Source organism: Pelecanus crispus, chromosome 1 (assembly GCF_030463565.1).
Source record: "Pelecanus crispus isolate bPelCri1 chromosome 1, bPelCri1.pri, whole genome shotgun sequence".
NCBI classification, from domain to species: Eukaryota; Metazoa; Chordata; class Aves; order Pelecaniformes; family Pelecanidae; genus Pelecanus; species Pelecanus crispus.
Genome location: NC_134643.1, coordinates 42344032 through 42369097, shown reverse-complemented (window position 1 = coordinate 42369097; position 25066 = coordinate 42344032). Strand labels below are relative to the sequence as shown.

The window sequence follows — 25066 nt, the reverse complement described above, 5'->3', positions numbered from 1 at the left end:
TGATTCATAAAGAGGGGCTGAATGCATACTGATGTTCAGGTTAAGCATTTCTCAAGTACAGGTTAAAAAGTTTACAAAACTTCACCTATAGCATCTGGAATGAAAAGACTGGAAACCACCTTAAGAACTCATGTAGCCTCTCCCCTACCCAAAGCAGATTCATACCAATGCCATTCCTGACAGAAATTTTTCTAATTTTGTTTATATAGGCCTCTAGCTACGGAAATCCTAGGAGCACTAGCATTTCAGTACTCCACAGAGACATGATAACAAGAATATTATAACTCTGGTCTTTTGCCCTGTAAATATTCACAGAAGAGTACCAACAGATCCATTTCATGTCCTAAAATGAACAGTTGTTTATGTAGCTTCAGTATAAACTACAAAAAGCAGGGGTCCCTCTTCATTGTATACTACATTAGAGAGTTTTGTTCGACATCACTGGTCACATAGAAAGGGGCTCAGACTTCAGCCTCTACAAGCCAGCTCTAAGCCAGCCTACTCCATACTGAGTCATTTAAAAAACGTGACTACAAAAGCAAAATTTAACCCAAAAGATCACATTTGAGATCCTTGGTTGTTTTATCAGTTTTTATATTATTGTCCTTATCCATCAGTTTATCAGCATGTCAAGCATTCTGTAGCCACTGTTACAGATGAGAACTTTAGCATGTGTTAGAAACACAGCACCACATGAGGTTTGTCTTATCATGTGTTCCTAATTTCACAGTTGCCTGCTGAACTAATGCAAAGAACAGAACAGGAACACAGACTAGGAAAAAGATCCAGTTTAGTTATTAGACAAATTACCTCTAGACAAACATCCCGGTCCAGCAGGTTTTTCATGCATAAAGAGGCTGCTGACGAACTGTAGTGAAAAGGTGATATCCCATTTTTACAAGGGCAGAGGTGGAAAAAGACCTTTCAACAGTTAATATATATATATTAAGTGGCTTATGACATTATATAATATCAGAAGCACCAACCCTTAGCAAGGTATTATCCTGCTGAAGAATTGCTAGGGTGGCCATTGCTACAGAGAAAAAAGGTGAACAGAAAAAGAAAGTACTGAATGTGGTAATGAAATATCCCTCACAAGGAATTCCCACTAAAAATCTCATAGTGATCAAAAATAATCTTTAATTTACATGAGCTTTTAGCGAGTCAGATAAAAGCAGGAGCTCTAGATTATATTATGAAACATCAGTGTGTATTCAGCTGCATTCTGACCTTGATTTGTTCTTTACACTGAGCCGCTGAACTTATGGACAGATCCCAGCACATTCATTTTCCCCTTAGGGACAAAGTACCAAATGGCAGTGTAATTGCCAAGGGAAAATTATTACTCTGTTCTGAATTATTTCTATCATAAATCCAACACCAGTCAAACAGACTCTGTCACAAAAACGACAGGGTTGCCGTACAGTGATGACAGTCCCACATACAAGCGCACCATAAATCCCTTAGTCCCACCACCGAACAAAGTCATTATAAGTCATGTGTTTAAATCAGAATTAGAAAATCCAAGCTGGCAGCAAACTGGTCTGCATTGTTGAAATAATAGAAATGAGGTGATTTACTTGCTGCTGGTTTAAAACTCACCCTCCATTGTCTGTTTCTTATGAAATATGTAAAACATGACTAGCTTTTTGTCTGGGTAATTTTGAAGGGGGAAAATGCAGCTCTTCAGAACATAGATGTGCAACTCAGATTAACTTCAGTTCTGTTTCTGTACACGTGCAATATATGAATAATTAGACTATACTCATTAACCCATAAAGGGACAGTTTAAAATAAGTTAGGATTCTTGTTCATTGATTCATTCTTTTACTTTTAACGTCAAGTGTGTGTATTAGAATAATTCACAGAGAAACTTGGTGCCAAGGAGCATTCACATTTAACTGTATTTAACTGTAGGCTTTTTCTAACCCTATTCATTTCTTCTGGACCTACCAAGGGTTGGTGCCCCTACTGACGTATTCAGGATATTCTTTCCCACAGTGCTTTAACAGCAGTTCTTTGGCAGCTGAGTAAAAACAGGTATGTTGAACCCTGACATGTAAAAAAAGCTTTGAGCAAAGTAACCCATGCAACAGGGAAACTAACTCTTGTAGTCACAGATTTCACCTTCAACTCCTGCAAGACTGGGAAGTCAAAGATTAAAAACTTATGAGGATTGGCATCCATGTTCAGCAAGGGAAGCTGGAAAAAGAATGTTTTATCGTAGAAAACTAATGGGCAACCTGTAAAAAAGGCCCTGTGATCTCCAGTATCAAAAAATGATCTACCTCACCTTCCACTCCCAGGGTTAGGCTGACTTCAGATCAGATAAGGACTCTGCTTTTCTTAGACATCCAAAGTGACTTAATGGAGGCATTATGATTTGTACCAGCTATGGACTTCCACGTAAAGAGGACAGGAATGCACATCTGCTCTTTGCTAAATACAACAGCAACATTTGGCTCACAAGCTCATTTTAAGTACTAAATTTAATCAGCATTCAATTGCTCCAACATCAAAGGATTCAGAGAGTATGACAGTTTTAAGTGAAGACTGATTATTATTATGTTTTCTTACATGCAAAATATTTGAGGACTCTTCAAGTGACATTCAACTCCACACAAGAGCATTTGAAGCATCCTACAAAGAATAGTTCAAATTCAATGTAATTATCAGAGTATCACGTGGCTTAAAGGATCTTGCACGGTTTTAGAGTTGCCACATAAGCAAAGGCTAATATTAATTTGAATTAATCACCTTTGTTGAAAACAGAAAAAAACCCCCAAATTTAAAACCCTGTGTTTGTAAAAATGCAACAAAAATTCCTTCAAACTGGAGTTCAGTATGTCTCCTTTCCTCTTCTTCCCGATATGAAAAAGAAATGAATTAAAAGAGTAGTGCAAGATGAAAAGCAATAATCTTACTGCTGAAAATTAAGACTATGCAGTGTTAGGTATGTCATGTTTTTCATCATCATGAAACCCTGATTTTTGAGAAGCATGTCATTCACACACTAACTAAAGAAATTTGAATGTATTTCAGGGGCTAATAGATGTCAATTTCAGATGATTCAATTATTAAAAGTGTTATTTATTTTCTTTCTCAACGATTTTGTTGGGAAGGGTAGAATGAAACAGCCCTTCTATTCCTTAAGTTGTCAACAGAAAATGGTATCTATAAGAGCATGTTTGAGCAAATTCAAAATTGAGTTCATTTATTATTATGCACAATACTTTTTCATGTCTCTCTTTTTTCCTGTTCTAATGTTTATAATTTGCATATCAGTCAGCCAAGTGAAATACGTGTTTAAAAGCCAGAAACTTCATATGGAAAGCACAGAAGCCTGATCTTGAAAATACATATACAATCTGAATTTTGTTTGCCAGTGTGCTGATTTTGGCTAGGGTAGAGTTAATTTTCTTCCTACCAGCTAGTATGGGGCTATGTTTTGGATCTGTGCTGGAAACAGTGTTGATAACACAGGGATGTTTTAGTTACTGCTGAGCAGTGCTTACACAGAGTCAAGGCCTTTTCTGCTTCTCACCCCACCCCACCAGCGAGTAGGCTGGGGGTGCACAAGCTGGGAGGGGACACAGCTGGGACAGCTGACCCCAGCTGGCCAAAGGGATGTTCCATACCATATGACGTCATGCTCAGCACATAAAGCTGAGGAAAGAAGGAGGAAGGGGGGGACATTTGGAGTGATGGCGTTTGTCTTTCCAAGTAACTGTTACACATGATGGAGCCCTGCTTTCCTGGAGATGGCTGAACACCTGCCTGCCGATGGGAAGTAGTGAATGAATTCCTTGTTTTGCTTTGCTTGCATGCACGGCTTTTGCTTTACCTATTAAACTGTCTTTATCTCAACCCACGAGTTTTCTCACTCTTACCCTTCTGATTCTCTCCCCCATCCCACCGGTGGGGAGTGAGCGAGCGGCTGCGTGGTGCTTAGTTGCCAGCTGGGGTTAAACCACAACAGCCAGAATATCTACCGAATTGGGTATTATTTCTGTAAAAGCAATGCCCTATAAACATATTTATAACAAAAGACTCTCTGAAATTCTCATAAACCCTCACCTATTCTCTTATCTCCATTTTACAGAGAGAAAACAGACACAAACAGTTTAAGTGATTTTACCAAGATCAGTTAGGAAGTCTATAGCAGAAACAGCATCCCAGGTTTCTCTAGTCCCGGTGCAGTGCCTCAGTCATAACAAGGTCCTTCCTGTCATTTATTGCTTGATTTCTGGGTAGAGGAAAACACATTTCTAGCCAAATAGGAAGGAGCTAAACTAACACAACATTGATTCCCAAGACTTCTCTTAAATTTTATCAAGTGAAGGGACCTTAGTCTATAGTTTAAAAAACAGCTTTATAAAATCACCAAATGAAGACCAAAGAACTTGAAAGTATAATCTGTGCTTTTAATTCAAAAATTCACCCTGGCAGTATGTCCTGCCAAGCGGATAGAGCATACACTGACAAAGACCAGACCTCCTCTATACAACAATCCTGGCCAACAGCAATCGGATGAGCCCAAAAAGTAGCAATGGTGAGAAGCAATGGTGCAGTCAGGTCAAAACAGCAGGCAAAGTAGTCAGTAGCCTAAGGTGGCAGACTATTTTGTTTATGTTGATGAGGCATCAGCATTGTCCTTTCTAGCTAGAAAAGTTGGTTCTCGCCTTTTATTCATATATCCTTTGTTGATGTTGGGAAATGACAGGGTGATTAGAGCAGCACCTCCAGCCTCTCAGGGTGGCTCGTTGCTTCTACGTTGACCAAGGTAGCAGCAGGGTCTTTTGCTCTCCACGCTAGTCCTGCCAGACCCTCAGAAAGAAAAGTAATGGTGTTCTGGGATAATGGTAAGGAGGGAAAAAAGCTGCTTCTTGTGATAGGACAGGTGAGGGAGGTGGAGAAAAGGGCTGACCAGACAGCTGTGGAGAAGAAAAAGGGGTCTGTAGATGAGAGGAAGGCACAGGGAACAGGTGAATGCTAGCTAGGAGAGGATAGGGCCCCCACAGAATGGTATAGGTTGTGAGGCTGGATGAAGACTTCCCCCTGCTCCACCAACACACAGATTCCTGAAGCCACATTTGCACCTGTCAGCCCCCTTTCCAATACTTGAAGTTGCTAAGAAGCCTTCAGCAAGCTCCACTCATGCCACTCTCCTCTTGTTTAACTTCAAACTCCAAGTTAAGCATTCTCTTGAAGTGTAATTCAGACCTGGTTTAATTAATGTTCCTGAAACAAATTTCACAGACTGTTCCCCTCCCCTGTCATTACACAGCAGTCCCTGGCATCTGCACTGCAACATGGATACATCCACACCAAGCTGACTTCAGAGACGAGCTTGAACTATAACAGACCAAGACCATGGGGTGAAAAGACAATGGGCTAACAACCATTAGCTAAAAATAATTCTTTCACTCCCTTGAAACCAGAGCCATGTTTTCCTGTCAGTTTATTCTGGGTTTGGCTAAGAATAGAGTTAATGTAGTTTACAGGATAAAACAGTTACTGCTATAATGACTCAGAAGTACCAGAAATAATTGAAGCATAGGCAAATTTTGTGGGGATGTGGATTAACAGCACCACCCAGCTCTACAGGATAGATATATACTAGACCAAGACCTACCCCCTGCACTAAACACTCTGCAGAGAACTCAGATCTGCAGTTTCTCTTTTGTACACACTGAATAGTCTTCTCCAACTTCTTCCCCGGTTCTTAACAGGTTTTTCTATTGTCCAGGATGCTCTCACAGCACCGGCACTTCCCTGGAAGGGGCTGTACAATTTGCTTTACTGCTCTTAGCTATGCAACAGGATCAGATGCACATATGATACCTACTACAAAACCAGAATTGACTTTTAGCGCGCTTGCTCTCAAGAATCGCTTTGATTCTTCTTGTACGAACATATGCAAACACTAGCTGAAAACTGTATCTCCACATAAAGCAGATATCAAGGCTGTGATTATGTCACAGAACATATGGACTGACACGCAGCATATGGAGTGAATGATGGCTACCTTAAAATATTTGTAGCTTTCTATTTTCTCTAAAAAAGGCGCAGCTGCTCTGGCCCATTGAGAGAGTATTTATGTCAAAGGAAACCCAACAACTTTTGTGGGAAGCCATATCTAAATCAATTGCTGGTGAACCATCACCAAAATTTGCCTGACAGGGAATGAGAGTTACATAGCATCTGCTGAAATAATTTAGATGAGGCCTCATTTATTAGAACAGTAAATCTATACCATTATTAATCAAGGGTGATACAAACTATTGATCTAATACTCGCTCCCTTAGCTGGTACTCAAAGGTACTAATTAAGGGAACTGCTTAACATATCTGTTGTTTGCCTCTGTGTTTAACTATCAGCAAACGCGATCAGGAGTAATAATAAGGCTGGAGTTAAACTGCAGTTTATTCATTTAAATGGGCCCTATATGATTGTTTATGAATACCCAAGCAAAACAAGGTCAACAACCCTGGATGTGGCTGTTGAAATTTTGAAATATTCTGAAGTACATTAATTGGGCTAGATGAGAACTTCTACCTTTGCCACCTACTTATTATCCAGCCCCAGAATTTTAAATGGGCCCTCAAATGCTTTGACTTTTCCTGACATTACACTGAACAGGACTTTAAGTAACACAAACAAGTGTAACCAATTAGCCCAGATATGTTGGAAGGCTTCAAATGCTACAATAAATGAAATCTTAATCTCTGGAGAAGGAAAACAACAAAGATCACTTCAACTCCATAGTTTAGTTTTGTTATGCACATATTTCCACCAGAAACTTCAAGAAAACATTCTTCCAATTTAGCAGTAATAATTCTGGATTTTACATGGAAGTGTATAAACTAGAGGCTTAGTTACAAGATAACTCTCAGTTTCTAGAAATAAGATCAGCTAATCACTATGGGGGGTGGTGCTGCCTCCAGTAGCTGAATGGATAAGATATTTTTGCCTGAGTGGCAATACTCCACATCCAGGAATTAACTTAAGGAATAAGGAGAGGGTTGGCTTTGATTTGTTGGCTTTCTTTTTTTTAAGAAAAAAATAAAACAAGGAGTCCTAAAGACATGTTTTTCCAGATCTCAAAGGCTATACTTAGTTAACTGAGACTTACTTTTTAAATGGATTTCTCTTTTCAAGTTGGTGAGAAGGTGATCTGGAGCGAGCATTAGCTTACTTCAGTATTTTACTTCTGGAATCAACTTTGGAGTTGCACTAGCTGTTAAAGATGAATTTATGTCAAGGGAGAGAATCTGGATTTACATACCGAAAGGTAGGTCGGCACTGCCTTTTCCCTTACCCTCAGACTTTGGTTTTCTAGACTCAGCAGAACTCACAGCTTAGAAAGAAGCAAGGGAAGAAGAAAGGATTAACAACAGGAAATCATCATAACTCATCATATATCTGCACCAGGTTCCTGGTTTTGTCCTGGTGATTGAAATTCTAAGAGAGAGGAACTCATGAAGGCCGTCTGCAGTGGGGAAGTTGCTTAGTTCACAGATAATTCTGAAGGTGTATTTTTTTGTCATTGCTCATTTCTGACACAGCTCCCCATATTTGTGAAGTCTACAGGGGCAGGCTTTTCTGGCCTAAAAAAAACCTCACCTGAAGAGACTATAGCTCATTCTCCCCCTAATCTGTGAAAGGAAATGGACAGCACTCCAACATGGCCATCCATCCGTGCAGCAGAACAATTATTTAACAATACCACTTCATGCTTTTTCAATAATCCAGTTAAGAAAACGCTTCTGATAAACATCAAAGAAATGCTGCTAAAAAATATGCAAAAACTACTGTCAAGTTTTTTCTTTGGCCTTTGTTAATGTGCAACCAATGAGTGTAGTCTTGACATTCACTGCGCTGTCACTAGGCCTATGACCCACCCAAAAGGGAACCATCAGGACAATCTGCGTATCCGAGGAACTCCGCCACTAGCTCTTCAACCACAGAACACAAGACAAGATATTAACTGACAGCAAGACAGATTGTCAGCATCACAAAAACAGTTATCTGAGCAACTGGCATGCAAACCAAGCACCTGCCACCTTAACACGGTGAGCTGACTATGGTGCAGGCAAGATCAAAGGGGTATGAGACACACATTAGGTTTCAAGAGACAAACCCGATGGGGACCAGAATGGAACCCTCATAGTCCAGGAGGAAGCAGTTAATGACCTGCTATGCCACCTGGATGCTCACAAGTCTATGAGGCCAGATGGGATCCACCCAAGAGTACTGAGTGAGCTGGCAGAGGAGCTTGCCAAGCCACTTTCCATCATCTATCAGCAGTCCTCGTTAACAGGGGAGGTCCCTGATGACTGGAGGCTTGCCAATGTGATGCCCATCTACAAGAAGGGCTGGAAGGAGGACCCGGAGAACTACAGGCCTGTCAGCCTGACCTCGGTGCCGGGAAAGATTATGGAGAGGTTCATATTGAGTGAACTCAACAGGCAAGTACAGGTCAACCAGGGGATCAGGACCAGCCAGCATGGGTTCATGAAAGGCAGGTCCTGCTTGACCAACCTGATCTCCGTTTATGACCTGGTGACCCGCCTGGTAGATGATGGAAAGGCTGTGGATGTCATTTACCTGGACTTTAGCAAAGCTTTTGACACTATCTCCCACAATATTCTCCTTGGGAAGCTGGCAGCTCATGGCTTGGACGGGTGTAGTCTTTGCTGGGTAAAAAACTGGTTGGGTGGCTGAGCCCAGAGAGTTGTGGTAAATGGAGTTAAATCCAGTTGGCAGCCGGTCACGAGCGGTGTTCCCCAGGGCTCTGTTTTGGGGCCAGCCTTGTTTAATATCTTTATCGATGATCTGGATGAGGGGATTGAGTGCGCCCTCAGTAAGTTTGCAGATGACACCAAACTGGGTGGAAGTGTCGATCTGCTGGAGGGTAGGATGGCCCTGCAGAGGGACCTGGACAGGCTGGATCGATGGGCTGAGGCCAACTGTATGAGGTTCAACAAGGCCAAGTGCAGGGTCCTGCACTTCGGTCACAACAGCCCCATGCAGCGCTACAGGCTTGGGGAGGAGTGGCTAGAAAACTGCCTGGCTGAAAAGGACCTGGGGGTGTTGGTAGACAGCCGGCTGAACATGAGCCAGCAGTGTGCCCAGGTGGCCAAGAAGGCCAACAGCATCCTGGCTTGTATCAGGAATAGTGTGGCCAGCAGGAGCAGGGAGGTGATTGTGCCCTGTACTCGGCGCTGGTGAGGCTGCACCTGGAATACTGTGTCCAGTTTTGGGTCCTTCAATACAAGAAGGACATTGAGGTGCTGGAGTGTGTCCAGAGAAGAGCAACAAAGCTGGTGAAGGGTCTGGAGCACAGGCCTTATGAGGACCAGCTGAGGGAACTGGGGTTGTTTAGCCTGGAGAAGAGGAGGCTGAGGGGAGACCTTATCTCTCTCTACAACTACCTGAAAGGAGGTTGTAGTGAGGTGGGTGTTGGTCTCTTCTCCCAAGTAGTTAGCGATAGGACGAGAGGAAATGGGCTTAAGCTGTGCCGGGGGGGGTTAGGTTGGAAATTAGGAAAAATTTCTTTACGGAAAGGGTTGTCAAGCATTGGAACAGGCTGCCCAGAGAGGTGGTGGAGTCCCCATCCCTGGAGGTGTTCAAGAAATGGGTAGATGTGGCACTTTGGGACATGGTTTAGTCTAGTCTACCCTTGATTGGTTTAGTGTGGACTTGGTAGTGTAGGTTAATGGTTGGACTGGATGATCTTAAAGGTCTTTTCCAACCTAAACGATTCTATGATTCTATGATTCTTCCAGAACTGGAAGGAACAATAACTATTTTAGATGACAGTAAAATAGGTACCCACAGTCACATCTGATACAACACCGATTAACACTGAATACAAATTCGACCTACTTCTTTGACATAATATTGGATTAAGCCAACCAGTTTAATGAGGGGAAGTGAATATGAAGATTTAGAGCCCAGCAAGGAAGAATTAGGGGTGACACAGCACTCCTGACATCAGTAGGGTAATTAATGTTATCCTATGTGGTTAAGTGGCTTTGAGAGGTCAGGTGCACGTTTCTCACCATTAACTGTCAGTACACTGCAATGTGACAACCTCAGATTTACAGGTCTACCTTTGAGATGCGTAAAGTGGGAGGCATCCCACCTCACATACTAACTGGCCCCTTATCCTAAGGAAACAGAAGGATAGGAGAAGCTGACAACATTACTCACACTGTCAAGAAACAGTAAGATCTTTGTTATTTCCTGTGTTGGTACTAATTAGAGCTATCTGAACTGCCCTCTTCTCAGTTTCAGCTTAGGAGAGAACCACAGTTCTATTTGTCTTCTCTTGGCTTTTTTAGTCAATGCATCCCATTCACTACAATCAACATATTTTCAAATTGTATTGAAATTTCATACAAAATATCCCCAAAAAGATAAGGGATCTTCAAGAAGAAGGGAAGAGAGAGTGTCAAGTTGCTATTCTTGCTCAAGAATTTGGGGCATGTATTTCCATGAGCTATGTTACTGCCAAGGCTACAGCTCTCCAGATCCTCAGGGTGTGTGCATGTACTACAGCTGAGAACAGAACTACACTTAAAAATCTGAAAAACAAGCAAGCTTGCGAGAATTCAAACACAGTGGGAAAGCTGTAGCTTTTTTATTGTTACTATTCAACTCTGCTTGATTAATTTTATGGAACCAAAATACACCAAGAAGGAAGAAGGAATGTATTTCCATATAAAATAGGCAAAACTTTATGAAATTAAAATTACGGAGTTTAAAATATTCCTCGCAGTATCAATTCATTTATGTTGTTTATTTTTGGAAATCATTATGCTGGACAGTAAAAGGATAATAAACATTTTGGAGGAATGAAATCAAACACACCTTTTTTAAAAAAAAAAGTGGTGCTCAAAAATAATTTATGTGAGCAAGTTTTTCACCTTTCTCCAGATTTAAATATTATTAAATTTTACTAAAGGTAAGACCTGTATTTGTTCCACAAAATCCATTAGCAGTAAAACTACATAGAAATATCCTATTAGGACATACTATATTAGGACAGTAGAAAAATTGAGTCAAACCTTTCTGGTGTGGAATGGACTTAATCTGTATCAAGTTCAACAACACACTAGAGAGTACTTCAGAAGTTTCTAAGAAGGATGGTGTATTTTGAAGAAATACGGTCTCTTCAGTACAGTAAAAAGAACTGTTTACATTACAAATTCTTTTTAAAAGGACCATCATGAATTTAAGAAGTTATGTTTTCATTTTTGCATTATTTTATCACTGAAAGTAATAGCTAGGCATTAAAATAGAAGTATGTATTCCACAGTTCTCTCTCTCAAAATGTGTATGTTTATAGTTGTAGACAAGAAGATAACACGTCAGTGCAACTAGGGACCACAACTGAAGACTGAATTACCCTTAAAAACAGCCAGTCTTCTCAGAAGTCAGGTCTAAACTACCAATTACTACCTCTACGCCTGGTCAATAAGGTTACTCACCTTTTGTCATGTCACAGTCAGAGACAATCACATGCATTTAATCTCCCCATCACGTAACATTATATGGGCAGGAATAAACACATGCTGTGCTGTGCGATGAGACTGAATCAGCACTGCATCCATGAGGCAGGTAGCATCCAAACCATGGTACTGCTCCAAAAGAAAGTGAAGCAACTTTCTGCACTGTGCCTCAGAGCCAAGGGGGGGAAAGCTAAGCTGCTTTTAGGCTGATGGTGGCCTTCTGAACACTGAATTTTTGAGGAAATTGAAAGGGTCTGTGTGATTTTGGTAGCCCTCGGAGCTTGTTTTAGGAACACTGCTGTGTCACATCGGAGCACTCGACACAGCAGGGGCAGCTGCGCCGCACTGCACTGTCGGCGTGTGATTCCCTATTACTTGTCCCAGCAAGTGTTTTTCCATCTGCTTTCATACTCCTAGAAGTTCAGGCGCTCTACCGTCAAGGCCTGCCCCAAACACACTCCTCTTCTAACAGTCTTTTAATGCCTCTCTAGTCCTACTCATGATAAAGGAACAGAGCAAGGATTGAGGCCTATTCCTGGTCTTTCTTTGTCTGGGAGAGGGGAAATGAAAACAAAAAATACAAAACTCTTCCTAAAAAGGTGCGACATAGGCAGCTAGCCAATTAGACTAACTTCAGCATCACTATAATTGTTTGGGTTCTTTTTAATAGGAAAGATGGACAGGCTGGACCGATGGGCCGAGGCCAACTGTATGAGGTTCAACAAGGCCAAGTGCAGGGTCCTGCACTTCGGTCACAACAACCCCATGCAACACTACAGGCTTGGGGAGGAGTGGCTGGAAAGCTGCCCAGCAGAAAAGGACCTGGGGGTGTTGGTAGACAGCCGGCTGAACATGAGCCAGCAGTGTGCCCAGGTGGCCAAGAAGGCCAACAGCATCCTGGCTTGTATCAGGAATAGTGTGGCCAGCAGGAGCAGGGAGGTGATTGTGCCCTGTACTCGGCGCTGGTGAGGCTGCACCTGGAATACTGTGTCCAGTTTTGGGTCCTTCAATACAAGAAGGACATTGAGGTGCTGGAGCGTGTTCAGAGGCGGGCAACGAAGCTGGTGAAGGGTCTGGAGCACAGGCCTTATGAGGAGCGGCTGAGGGAACTGGGGTTGTTTAGCCTGGAGAAGAGGAGGCTGAGGGGAGACCTTATCGCTCTCTACAACTACCTGAAAGGAGGTTGTAGTGAGGTGGGTGTTGGTCTCTTCTCCCAAGTAGTTAGCGATAGGATGAGAGGAAATGGGATTAAGCTGTGCCAGGGGAGGTTTAGGTTGGAAATTGGGAAAAATTTCTTTACGGAAAGGGTTGTCAAGCATTGGAACAGGCTGCCCAGAGAGGTGGTGGAGTCCCCATCCCTGGAAGTGTTCAAAAAATGGGTAGACGTGGCACTTTGGGACATAGTTTAGTGGGCATGGTGCTGTTGGGTTGATGATTGGACTGATGATCTTGGAGGTCCTTTCCAATCTTATGATTCCTAGTTTTTACTTTCATTATAAATAATCCAGCCACCAAGCCAGGAAACATGAAATTGCTACTCCACCCTTAATTGGTTTAGTGATGGAATTGGTAATGTTAAGTTAATGGTTGGACTGGATGATCTTAAAGGTCTTTTCCAACCTAAATGATTCTACGATTCTATGATTTTATTCTATGATGATAGATGAATAAAGTAAAAAAAGAAAGATCAACAAAAAATATACCCTACATGGCAAGTTTATCCAGGTCCACATATCTTATTGGTACTCTTGAAATACAGAGCATAAATCTACTGTTTGCAAACACGGAGATCCTTCCTCCACCCAGACTGGCTTGTAAAGCATGTACTCAAGGTAATACTACTGACAGGAGTGTGTGCAGAGATTTTAGAGAGAAAGGAATCTAGTTACATATCCCTGATGGAAAAATATTTCCTCATAAGTAATATCTATGTACACACATGTGTGTACACTGTAAATATTTAGCTCAACTACTTTTTTCTATGGTGCAGTCCGCTGCAGCTCATCATTAACAAAAGTAAGTCAAGTTTTTATAATGTGAAATCTTCTGAAAGACTTCACAGTGCTCTGGCATCGCTACCTCTGAAAAAGCAGCAGGATCCAGTATCACCATAAAACTACTTTGGAAAGCAAGTGGGGAATGCATTACTGATCTAATCTCTGGGTGGTTTTTAGGTAGACAAAACTTGCCAGATGATGCAGGTTGGGCCTTTAATCCAGACCTTGCCTTTATGCTTCATGAACAGGACATCCTAGAGCACTGGCTCAGTACTGACTCAGAAGAAAAATACACACCTACAAAAATCAGCTTAAGAAACAGCTTTTTCAGTGTTTAGATTTTCAGGGAAGTCTAGCCACATCTGCATTCAGTGCATGGAAAAAGAAGAAAGCGCCACACTGATTCTGTGTTCCTGCATACTACTTCTCTGAGGTGCCAAATACAATTGGAACAGACTGTTATACTACTGTACACTTAGTAGCTCTTCTAATAGTCAAGGTATTTCAGAATACTCTGCAATATTCTACTAGCCAGAGAGTACACAAATCATGGTCCACCGATGTCTGAAGTGATGACCTATTTCTAGTCCTTTACTGTTGCCAATGGGAAGATGCCACAAGGCAAGAATGAAGGGCACTGCAAAAAGCAAATGGATACTCCTTCTCTCCCCATGATGCCTCCTTCCCTACTACATCTCTGGACTGGTAAGTAAGGGCTAATCGCTAGTTTATGTCATATATTCAGTCTAGTACTGGCAGCAGGAACAGAGTGGTAGGGCACAAAACTGTGTTTTACTGCAGTGATGCTGGAACATCACTGAGCCATAATTTCTGTGTGACACTGTGCCTGAATCTCAAACATCTCCGGCGACCGTTTGTAGTGAAATGTACCTCAGTACTGATGATTCTTGCAAGCTCCTGATCAAATATGGCCATAAATATGCTAGCAAACAGAAAAGCCAGTAACATCAGGAATTCTCTTCACCCTGCCTTTGACATCACAGTGTTTTACTAATGCAATGTTCCCAGGTACCTCAAGAATCAAAAAGTTTGAAATGTTCCACTACTTTCCTCTCATTTTACACTTTCACTACCAACATACTGGATGTCCTGATTTCAAAATGGGGACAATTCCATTGCCTCAATTCATAAAGAAGGCATTACCTAACCAGCACTATATGTGTTAATTATTAACTCTGATTATAGTAAAACACAAAACGTTGTATAAATTCCAGAAATGCTCAACGGACTCTGATTTTCCATTCTGCAGGAAAAGCATCATGCAGAAAAAGAGTCTGTTCTAGCAGATTACAAGAAAAGAAAGATATTGGAAAAATTATATAACAGCACAAGTCAGGGCAAAAAAAATTCCTGACATTCGAAGGTGCCTTCCATCACAAATTAAATACAGCACAAGGGTCAGTTACAAAAAAAGGAGAGGCGGGGCATTAGGGAGAAACAGAAGAAAAAACCCTCATTCATTAGAGAAAGAGGAAAGAGATTATTTATCTCCAAAGAGTTAAATTGAACTTGCTGCAAAATTGATCAGACCTCTCCAGACTCGGAAATACCCTGCGGCAATTATTGATCAAGAGCAGTGAATGTGCTACAGACCATGTTTATGTGCCATACAAAAAAAAAAGGGGGAGGGGAAAAGAACTAAAGTGTGTTTAAAACATACTTAACTTCAAAACACACTCAGCTGCCGAGTTAATGATTACATGAGTTATTGCAGCAACGTGTATGAGGATAGATTATCTTCAGGAAAACATACCTGGCTAGATTGAATGCATCATCGATCAAGCCTGCTCGATTACTGACAGAGATAACCTGTGAGGGGCAAGCACAAAAATTGAACCATTTCAGGTGATGAAACAGTGAAGGTTCACCTATCAAAGCAGATTTTAGGGATGAGAAGAGGAGCTTACCTCATGGTTCCTTGTTAGCTGATTAATTAGCAGCCTCCAATTCCTAATATCATAATTAACTCTAAAGTAGCCGGTCTGGTTGATGTTCCCCAGCAACCAGCTTGCCTCTTCCAAAGCAGGAATTCTGTGGTGTTCTGGAAACAAAGAACAAGATGGGAAGGGGACTTGGTTTTAAATTTAAAAATTCTAAACACATATCTGTTAAATTCTCTCCTTTAAGTATCCATGAAGGCAGTAAAATTAATTCAAAGACTAACAAATTGTGTTTGATTAATAATTTCCTTTCTCTGTTCTGAGGTAGAGAGACACCAGCTGACATTCCTATGGGGACCTTTTGCCCACACAGAACTCCAAGGATGGTTTTTTTCTGGCAAATAATATTTATATGAGGTGCCCATTTTAAGTCTGGTACCATGATTCTGGCCATGCTAGAATAGCTTTCTACAACCATAACTCCAATAATTCAATGGATGCGCTGTAGAGAGAAGACTAAACCTGTGATTAAAAAAAAATTAAACTCTTAAGTGTTTCCGCATGTAGTCGATGAAGCTTTTATACTGGATTTTAAATTAAAGTATTTCCAGTTGTACAGCTTCTAGCTACTAACCACTGAGAGGCTCCCCTTTAGAGCTAGACCAATTAACCTTATATCAACTAACCTGTTCTTCCTCTTTCCCTTCTTTTTAAGTAATCACTTTGGGGCTGAAAGTCTGAATTTATTCCAGTATTTGTACAGTCAGGCAGTCCACAACTATTTGCAGGACTAAGGATTTCAACAACAAAAATGGCCTGAACTCACAACACACACTTCTTTCACTAGGGAAAGAATCATCATGGAATGAAGCCTCAGGCTTTGATGTCTCTTGAAGAAGCCTTCAGTCTAGTAAATTATTCTGACAAAACTGATCATGAACCAGAACTCACTAAAAATTCAGCAACATTTTTTTCCTACTATAATAAAATTAGTTTGTACACTGTTGACAAAAGGAACAGTCTTCTCATGCATTTTTAAAAATAAAAAAGAAATACATAAAAATTTGTTTTAAACTTAATTCCATCAGGGAATTGCTTGGTGTGCTTGAATTCCCTGAAAGTAATGAATGGGGAAAAAAGTTAACAATACAGTCTTCACAATTCACACATACTATCTAGTACCTTGACTTACTAAAGAAATTGATTTGTTTCAGCCTTTCTTATAAAAAAGTAATTTCTGAGGAAATAATAGATGACTAGGACTACATACAGAAGTTATGCTTCTCCCTTGACTAAATATCTCTAGCAAACACACAAATAACTATCATTTTGAGGTGCAAAAAATACAAAGAGCAGCAACACCCCAATCCTAAAACACCTAATTATGTGCTTAACATTAAATTCATGGAGCTGCATTATGCATGCAAATTCAGACAAAAAGCTGCAGGATTAAAAAAGAAAGTCCTCTTCTCACCTAGCTAGTTCTGGTATCATTAAAATCTCTTAAAAATACACTTAGAAATATTAAGCCCAGGATAACTCAGTTGTTGCCTACTCAATTAAACTATTACTGCTCTTTTAGGGTTTTTCTAACTGACTTGCACTAGTTCAATTTATTCTATATAAGCAATTGATAAAAAAATACAGACTCCTGCTTTTAGTTAAAACATTGATTACATCCATTTAGTTATCTGTAATAAGGAGCTAAACAGACACATTCTTTTGGAGCCAATGTATCCTGCAGAAATGGGACTAAGTGAGAAAAACAGAATTAAGTCCTACAACTCTGTGGGCTTCCCAGGCATTCATACTGTCAAAGCACCTAAGCTGCTTTGGCCATGCAATCTGATTTGGAACAAGGTTTTAACACCGGGTGTCCTTCCTTCCACAGGAGTCTGTTAAGCACTGGGCTATATAGCTCAGTCCTAAACGATCTCTCTTACACCACTATACTGAAGTTGCTCCACTGTTTAAATCCTTTTTCACGGGACCTGGAGTCAGAATTGCCCAGTTGCTCCAGCCTACTTACAGAAGACTTGAATCCTGGTTCCTGTGTAAATCACTGAATCTTATGCAAAGAAAAATATTACTGTAGAAATACTGTAAAAGATCATAACCATTTACAGCATAGTGATAAAGGCACTTTCTTAGAACAGATCTGGATCAAGTATCTGCTGTAAAACAGGGAGAGAAGGAATTTGAATCTTGATCTACCGCATCCTATTTAGCTTACCCAGTGTGGTGCTGTGAACACAGCCTGTCACCCCTAAATCTCAGCTATGTTCCTTATCAACCTAGTGGGTTTCTTAAGAGCAACAGCAAAAATACCCACTTCGGTATCTAGGAGAGACTGCTGAGGGAAACGACTTTAAGAGTTTCTCTGGGTCTTCAGGGGTGTGCTGCCACGTGAGGTCAGGAGCAGGCTGCTCACACCTGGCAGAAAATCCTGCCACCTTAACACAGTACTGCCTTCCACCCATGCTTTTCTGTTGCAAACTAACCTTTCAATGCCACCATAGCTGAAAGTAGCTACTTTTAACTGATTAATCCCTGCACCTCTATGATACCTAAAAGCATACCAAATGGGCTATGAGCACACATTAATCAATATCTGGGTAAATAAATACATTAAACGGAAATTTTCAAAATCAGGTGCAATAAAAAACTACAAACATTTTTTCTTGTCTGTTTGTATTAAATTTTGATCTCCGAAGTGAGGACATTATTTACGCTTTAATAGAGTACTGAATGATACTTGCCAGTCAAATATGACAAGTTCATAATAACCTATTTCACAAGTAACAGCTATGCAACACCTCCAGCACATATTACTTTAATGGAGAACAGTATCTTTTCAGAGCTCGATGGCATTATTGCTGTTTTGGTCAGTTTAAATCCAACCATAACCCCTTGCTATTATTTTTCGATAAGACCATTCATGTGTTGACCTTCTCCTGAAATACAGGACAGGAATCTTTCATGACTTTCCAGCTCATATAAGCAGGTGGTTATTTTAAGGGATTGCCTGATGCATGTGCTTCACATAGTTCTATATAATTTACTGGAATTTGATGTTTGAGTCTGTCGATTCTCATGCCTTCCTATAAAAGAAATTCCTTCTTTTGGTGATTACAGTACTGAAAATTTCTATATACCTGGGCAATTTCACCACTTACCACAAACACATTTATTAGTTTCCTGTCAAAAGTATTATAGTTAGGGAAAAGGTAGTCATTCAGTGTTAAACCCTATATTAAACCATTCATGACTTTCTAGACAACAACAAAGATTTCATTTGGGAAGAAATCTATCTTTGATGGTTTTAGTTCACCTCTTAAAATTCAATCTAAAATATATATAAAGTTATATTTGAGATTAAAGGGAAATTTTTTTAATCTTCTTCCATCAAAAAGTGTTTTTCCACGGTCATGTTTTGTCTGGATGCCTCAGAAAGTAACAGTGCTCTGAAACTTCCAGTTTTGCCACATACATATAGGAGACATTTAGGAGGAAATGGTTAAATTTTATGACATTTGTTTTGAAGTAAGAAAATCAGTTAGGGTCTGATTCCTATTTTCTCTGCTCTGGAAGTGTGAGACAGTCCTCACACTTAGCTGGTGCTAACCACACATGGCTTGAAGTTCTGAGCTCTCCCAGCTCTCGAGCAACTTCAACTCCATCAAAACCAGCAGGAATAATGGAAGTCTGCTCCTCCGCCTGGCAACATGAGCATCTTGTGAGGCAGGTCTGGCCGAAGGGCACCTCTCTGCAAGGGAGTACTCCAACGCTGACAGGAGCGTGGGCTAAACACAGTTCTACTACCGTTTCAAGCGTTCAGACTCACAGCTGTTATTTTAACTCTTCATTTTATACAACCCCTAGCATACTTAGGAAATTGGTTTATGCTGGTAGAATCCCTGCTGGGAGAACTGACTCCATTTTCCTGCAAATATAACTGCATGAGTAGCACAATTTCATGCCAACAACAGCAAGTGAAATTTTTCTGACAAAGAAAATGTTCCATGAAGAATTTCATCACAATCACAATATTTTGTGAAAAGATACTGGCTTTAACTAATTCTGCAAATCTTTTTGCAAGAACTTTTCATACAGGGAGAAGGCAGACCAGAAGAAAAAGTTCTTTCCATCTCACTTGCCATGGTGCCACAGCTTCAGGTTGAAAAAAATATTTTGGTATAGCGAACAACACAATAAATGGAGCACATCAGTAAATATGATCATATTCTTTCTCATATACTCTTTCTTCAGACTACCCTTCCATCCATTAACATTCCTATATGATGGAACTGCTACCGTCTATGGTGATACACAATGTAAGCAGCAGTCTTCTGTTAGGATCTTTGCTCAGGTGTTGGGATAAGCGGAGTGATTCTGCTTCACTGTCAAAATCGTGTCAGGCCAGAATTGCAGGTCTTGTATCCCTGGCCCTCCCTATGGCTGGCTAAAGTTGTAAAGCAGGACCTATATATTTATTTTACTTCACAGTGCTTCACTTCCTCTGACTTTTCAAAGATAAAAGAGTGGAGTCTGAAAGCAACATGGGTCATGCTCGGCAGCTGAGTCTCAGAAAGGAAAAGAAAGGGTATTTTTCTAATGCTGCACTAATGCTCTATTCCCCAGCAGGCAGCCAACAAACCCCAGCTCAGAAGCAGCTGTCTTCTACAAAACATTTCATGGAGGAGAAGGGGCTTACAGCTAAAGTAGAGATTATCTAGTAGCAGGTGGCCTAATACACTAAGTTGGGACTGATGATCTTAGAGGTCCTTTCCAATCTTAATGATTCCTAGTTTTTACTTTCATTATAAATAATCCAGCCACCAAGCCAGGAAACGTGAAATTGCTACTACACCCTTAACTGGTTTAGTGGTGGACTTGGTAGTGTTAGGTTAATGGTTGGACTGGATGATCTTAAAGGTCTTTTCCAACCTAAACAATTCTATGATTCTATGACTTGCTGTTTGGAAGGCCATTGTGCTGTTGAACTTTCTTTCCCCCATCTCATGGCAATCCTGTGGAGATACTAGGAGGAGTCTGTATGAGAGTCACTTTATCAAAGGCAGGGAGGTCCATCAGAAGAATATTTCTCTGGGACATAACAAATCAGTCAAGGCACAGGAGGTAGGGATTAAAAGGGCAGGGAGGCAGACTGTAAAGCTGCGTCAGCCAGTTCAGCAGCACTTGCTGAGTCGCATGGAGATGTTTCCTCCCTGGAGCCTGAGCACCAGAACAATCATGCCCAGGGAACAGCAAGCATGCCTTTCTCCAAAGCCTTGCTCACCTGTTTGAAATGGATGCTAGCTAAAGCTCCTCACTTGAGGTTAAGGTCACTTCTCCTGGATTTGCAGAAGTGCAACAGGTAAGCCTGTGCTTCCACACTTTGTACACCTTCATCAGCAATTGCCAACACCTTCCCACAAGCCCTGCTAAGCAGTCATCTTGTGGGGACAGGCTGAGATCAAAGCTGGTCTTTGACTTTTTACCCACTACTGATTTTGGGCTGATCCCAAAACACTGTTGATATTATGTTCATACATCATCACAGTGACCACAAAAAGAGGCAGCTTATCTAGGAGAAACAGAAACAAGCCCTGGATCTATGACAGAGCAGAAGTTTGTAACACCAATGATTTCCACAGTGCCAATGAAATCTATCATTAGGCAGACCTGCAAGACTGTAGCACAAAGAGCACTGCAGCCATCTTAGTGTATGCCTCTGACCTCAGCATGGATAGGAAGGCTAATCATGAGACATCTTCTTTGTGACCGGTTTAGTTTTCAGAGGTTTAATAGCTGTCACTTGCCTGAAGCAGAACGGCCTCATCCATGGATATGGGGAGTGAACAGGGAAAAAGGTGGTGGTGACATATCTGTGCAGCACTCTCAGAGCAAAAGAGACAGCTCCACTTCACATGCCCAGACAAACTGAGCCAGTAAAAGGGTCATCTGATGGCTGGTATATGAAATGATGAGTAGAAAAATGGTTACATAAATGCTATGGCTCACAGGTATAGAGAAGAGAGACTGGCAGAAGCACTTGAAAAATGAAAACCTTCCAAAACTATGACTATATACATTCCACAAGCAGGTGTGAACAGCTACATTGAATATGAAATATCTTGGAGATTATGCACTTTGTCGAACAAGTTGCCAAGGCCTGGCACTGTCCTCTCTACGGGATTTGCTGCAAAGGACAATGAATTACATCTCAAAAAGATGTTGCATAGTTGTAACTTCCAGTGTGTCCCTTCACCTTGGTGTTGTGGAGAGTGGACAGAATGAGCTCTGTTGCCAGCAGTTGGGATGATCTGCAATTATCTGAACTAATCCTGCTCAGCATACTGAACAATCAGCAATCTGCATGCCTCACTATCTTAGTATGTTACCAGACCCGGCGAGGATGAGTAGAGAGTAGCAACCCAAGCATCCTATATTCAGCGGCTCTCACAAGACTGGATAGCAGCCTCTTATCCCTTGCCCATGAAAATACCAATTGGCATCCTACAATACCTGGATGAGGTCACAGACATGGTAGCAAAGAGGATGCAAAAATCAGTAATTCTCTCTCTTGTCCTTCTGGATGTACACGAAGGAAGAGACTCTTCCATCAGCAAATAACCATCCCTGGTGAACTCTAGTGCGAGGCAGTGGGTGTAGTCCCCTGGGAAATTGTTATTTAAACTACCACAAAAAGGAATATTTCTTGATGGCAATATATGTAGCTATTTCAAAACTGCCGTGGTTTCATTTCTCTCAGATAACACACGGACAAGGTTAATTTTATTGAAAAATTTAAGTGATATGCCAAGATATCATAATGGTAGTCATTAACTTGGACCCTCTTCATTATTGGCAGCTGAAATGACGTATGTGATCGGTATTACATGACAGACAACAGACAGCTGTTCATCATCTCCTATCCACTCTTCAGGTTACACTGGAAGCTTCTTTAGCACAGCAGTTTAGTCAACAAGAAGGAAACACCCACTCCTTCCTAAAGACGGCACGGAAACCATCTTCATGAATAGCATTTCCTCCAAATTTGATTTGAGTGTCTGCATTCAATTACACTCACTTGAAGAACAACGTCACCACTGCCAATCTTCCCAATGTCCTTTGGAGTAGTCTGTTCCACCTCCAGCTTGCAGAGTTGTTCCCAGCCTACTTGCTGGGACAACACTGAAACTGTGTCCTCTGCACAACAGAAAGTCTTCAGGATTCTTCCCATCCACAAGAATCAATCCTGGAAACTGTCCTTTCCAGTCTCAGGATCCCTCCCACATCCCCATGAAACAAACATATCACCTGCAGAAAATCTCCAGGAGTATCACAAAATCATCTATACCAGCCCCAATACATAACAGCACATACAAGGAATCATATATTGAATACACCCAGGGATGTTCTTACTGACTTTTTTTAAGTTGAGGAATCTCCAGCTGAGCTAGACAACAGTAAGTAGAAGCAAGAGGACATCCTTGCTGTAGTCATAAGTTTACAGTCTCATTTTCAATGAGGCACAGCAAGTGAGTGAGTGAGTGAGAAAGTAATGAGGAAGGACAAGGATAATGACAATAGTTCACAGTGGCATTGATTCGCTACACAGGAAACTGATGACTCAGAAAGGTTCCTCTTTAATTTCTATATAGCAGCCACCCCAAAATCATTGCTCACACTGGCCATCATTAATTTGTTGATTTCTTGAAGACATTCCAATAGGAGCAGTAGATCTTAAAAGAGTGGGCAGTGGTTTTATGGACTTGTTCCTCCACAGCACTCTGCAAGTAAAAGGCAATGAGGAAGCAACTGTGCAGATAATAGTGATATACTGTACTTTCAAGGCAGGAGTGAAGGGAAAGGGGCATACATGTACAACCTAATGAGATGAGATGAGATGAGATGAGATGAGATGAGATGAGATGAGATGAGATGAGATGAGATGAGATGAGATGAGATGATCAACTCTTTCTGAAGTCAGTGGGAATCTTTCTATTAACTTCAATGAGAGTTCAATCAAGCCCTAAAGGACAAAAGTAGAGCAGGTTATTAAGGCAGACTGTGAAAGTGCAAACAGGTTTTGAAGTATTCCAGAGGTGTTAATATTAAAAAGTATGGCCAATGCAATACATTTCTGCAAAGTGAGGCAGCATATGTACGCTCTGACTAGAGTATGTTTCCCACGTATGAAAAGTGCCCTGGTCCCAGGCACATTTTTAGATCATTATATCATGGGAGCAGCATACAACATGTTACGTTCTGATAGGCTGCAAACAATCAGGGCAAAGAAACACATACCTTTATACCACTAGAAAGTTGGGATACTTAGATTTCCACTGATCGTGCACCACTCATTTCTAGTCCTGCTGGTTGCTAAGCTGTATGTGACTATTATCTTTTAGTGACTTATAAAAGAGAAAAAAAGGAAAACACAGGCTCACACAGGTTTGACTCTTTCCTCTCTCCAGTTAACTTTCTATCAGAGGGAAATCTCTATACCCTTCTAATTTTACAAGAAGGGGGCAGTTTTCCCTCTACAGCCCATGTGTTGAGGGGATGCATGGATCCTTCTTTTCCCTTCTATATAATCATTCTATTCCAGTCTCCGCATTTCTTCCCTCACTCTCTTCAATTCCAGTTCAAAACTTCCAGCTGATGTAGCATGAACTGCTAAGGAAATAGAGAAATATTTCATGAAATTTCCACGGCGGGATTCCTTTTTTAGGTGATAAAAACCCACAGATATCTAGCCTTAGCTGTCCTCGGGACAATAACTATTATGATCATGTAGGAACTGAGGAGGGAGAAAATAAGTAGTAAGCAGATTAATACACTTTTGAGGTCCAGCATCTGGTTATCTAATAGAGAGAAGAAATACTTTGATAGATCAATAAGGAAAGTTTTAAATGACAGTAAACATTTCTTAGCCCTGCTTCAGACTACAGATCAGAGTTAAAAATGCCAGAATTCTAAATACTTTGCATTTACTTAGTCATACTCATCAGATGCTTTGCTATAAAAATATTACATTTAACTTTCACCAATCAATAAAGTGAATTGCATTCATCAATGATTTGGTATGTGTTGCTAAATATAAAATACTTAGCACTTAGGTACACATTTCTATGTAAAAGCTTTTCATTATACTGTCTAACTTCTACGGTAATTATAAATCTTGCTTGTCGCTCATCCTTTATTCCTCCTCCCTCCCTTCCCAACTCTCCTTTTTTTGTAATTCATTTCAAGTAGCTAAACCTGGGTGCAGAGCAACTAAACAATTATCTAGGATCAATTCCAAAGAAACAGTTGAGGAAAACACAAGTATGCTTTATGAGATTCCACTGGGAGGAAAGTTTATTTTTACCTGATTTGTTAGACACCCATATAATTGCCTCTGATGAGATGTGGCTCGTATTTCCTACTGCAATTGTTAATGGAATCTGCCACAAGTAGCTGCAAGACAAAGGAGGGGGAATCTAAGAACAAAAATACTGAACTGATTCTTCTCACAGCAGTCAGGGATCATGTCAAAGAAATCAAAACACAATTTCAGTAGCAGTGTAAAGATGTGGATTCTAACAAGTTACTTTGATTTTGAAATGCATTTGCTATTAGCAATAAAACAATGAAAAAG

At 40.8% G+C, this 25066-nt stretch overlaps 1 protein-coding gene across 1 annotated transcript in view; it reads right to left on the bottom strand.

The window, feature by feature from the left end:
• Positions 1-25066, bottom strand: part of TRHDE (thyrotropin releasing hormone degrading enzyme) — a 210334-nt gene that overhangs the window by 29873 nt on the left and 155395 nt on the right. The window contains exons 10-12 of the mRNA XM_075707003.1: positions 24797-24885; positions 15445-15578; positions 15291-15346 (exon numbers count right to left, since the gene is read on the bottom strand). Coding sequence (XP_075563118.1) covers positions 15291-15346; positions 15445-15578; positions 24797-24885 — 279 coding nt within the window. The remainder of the gene's footprint in view (positions 1-15290; positions 15347-15444; positions 15579-24796; positions 24886-25066) is intronic.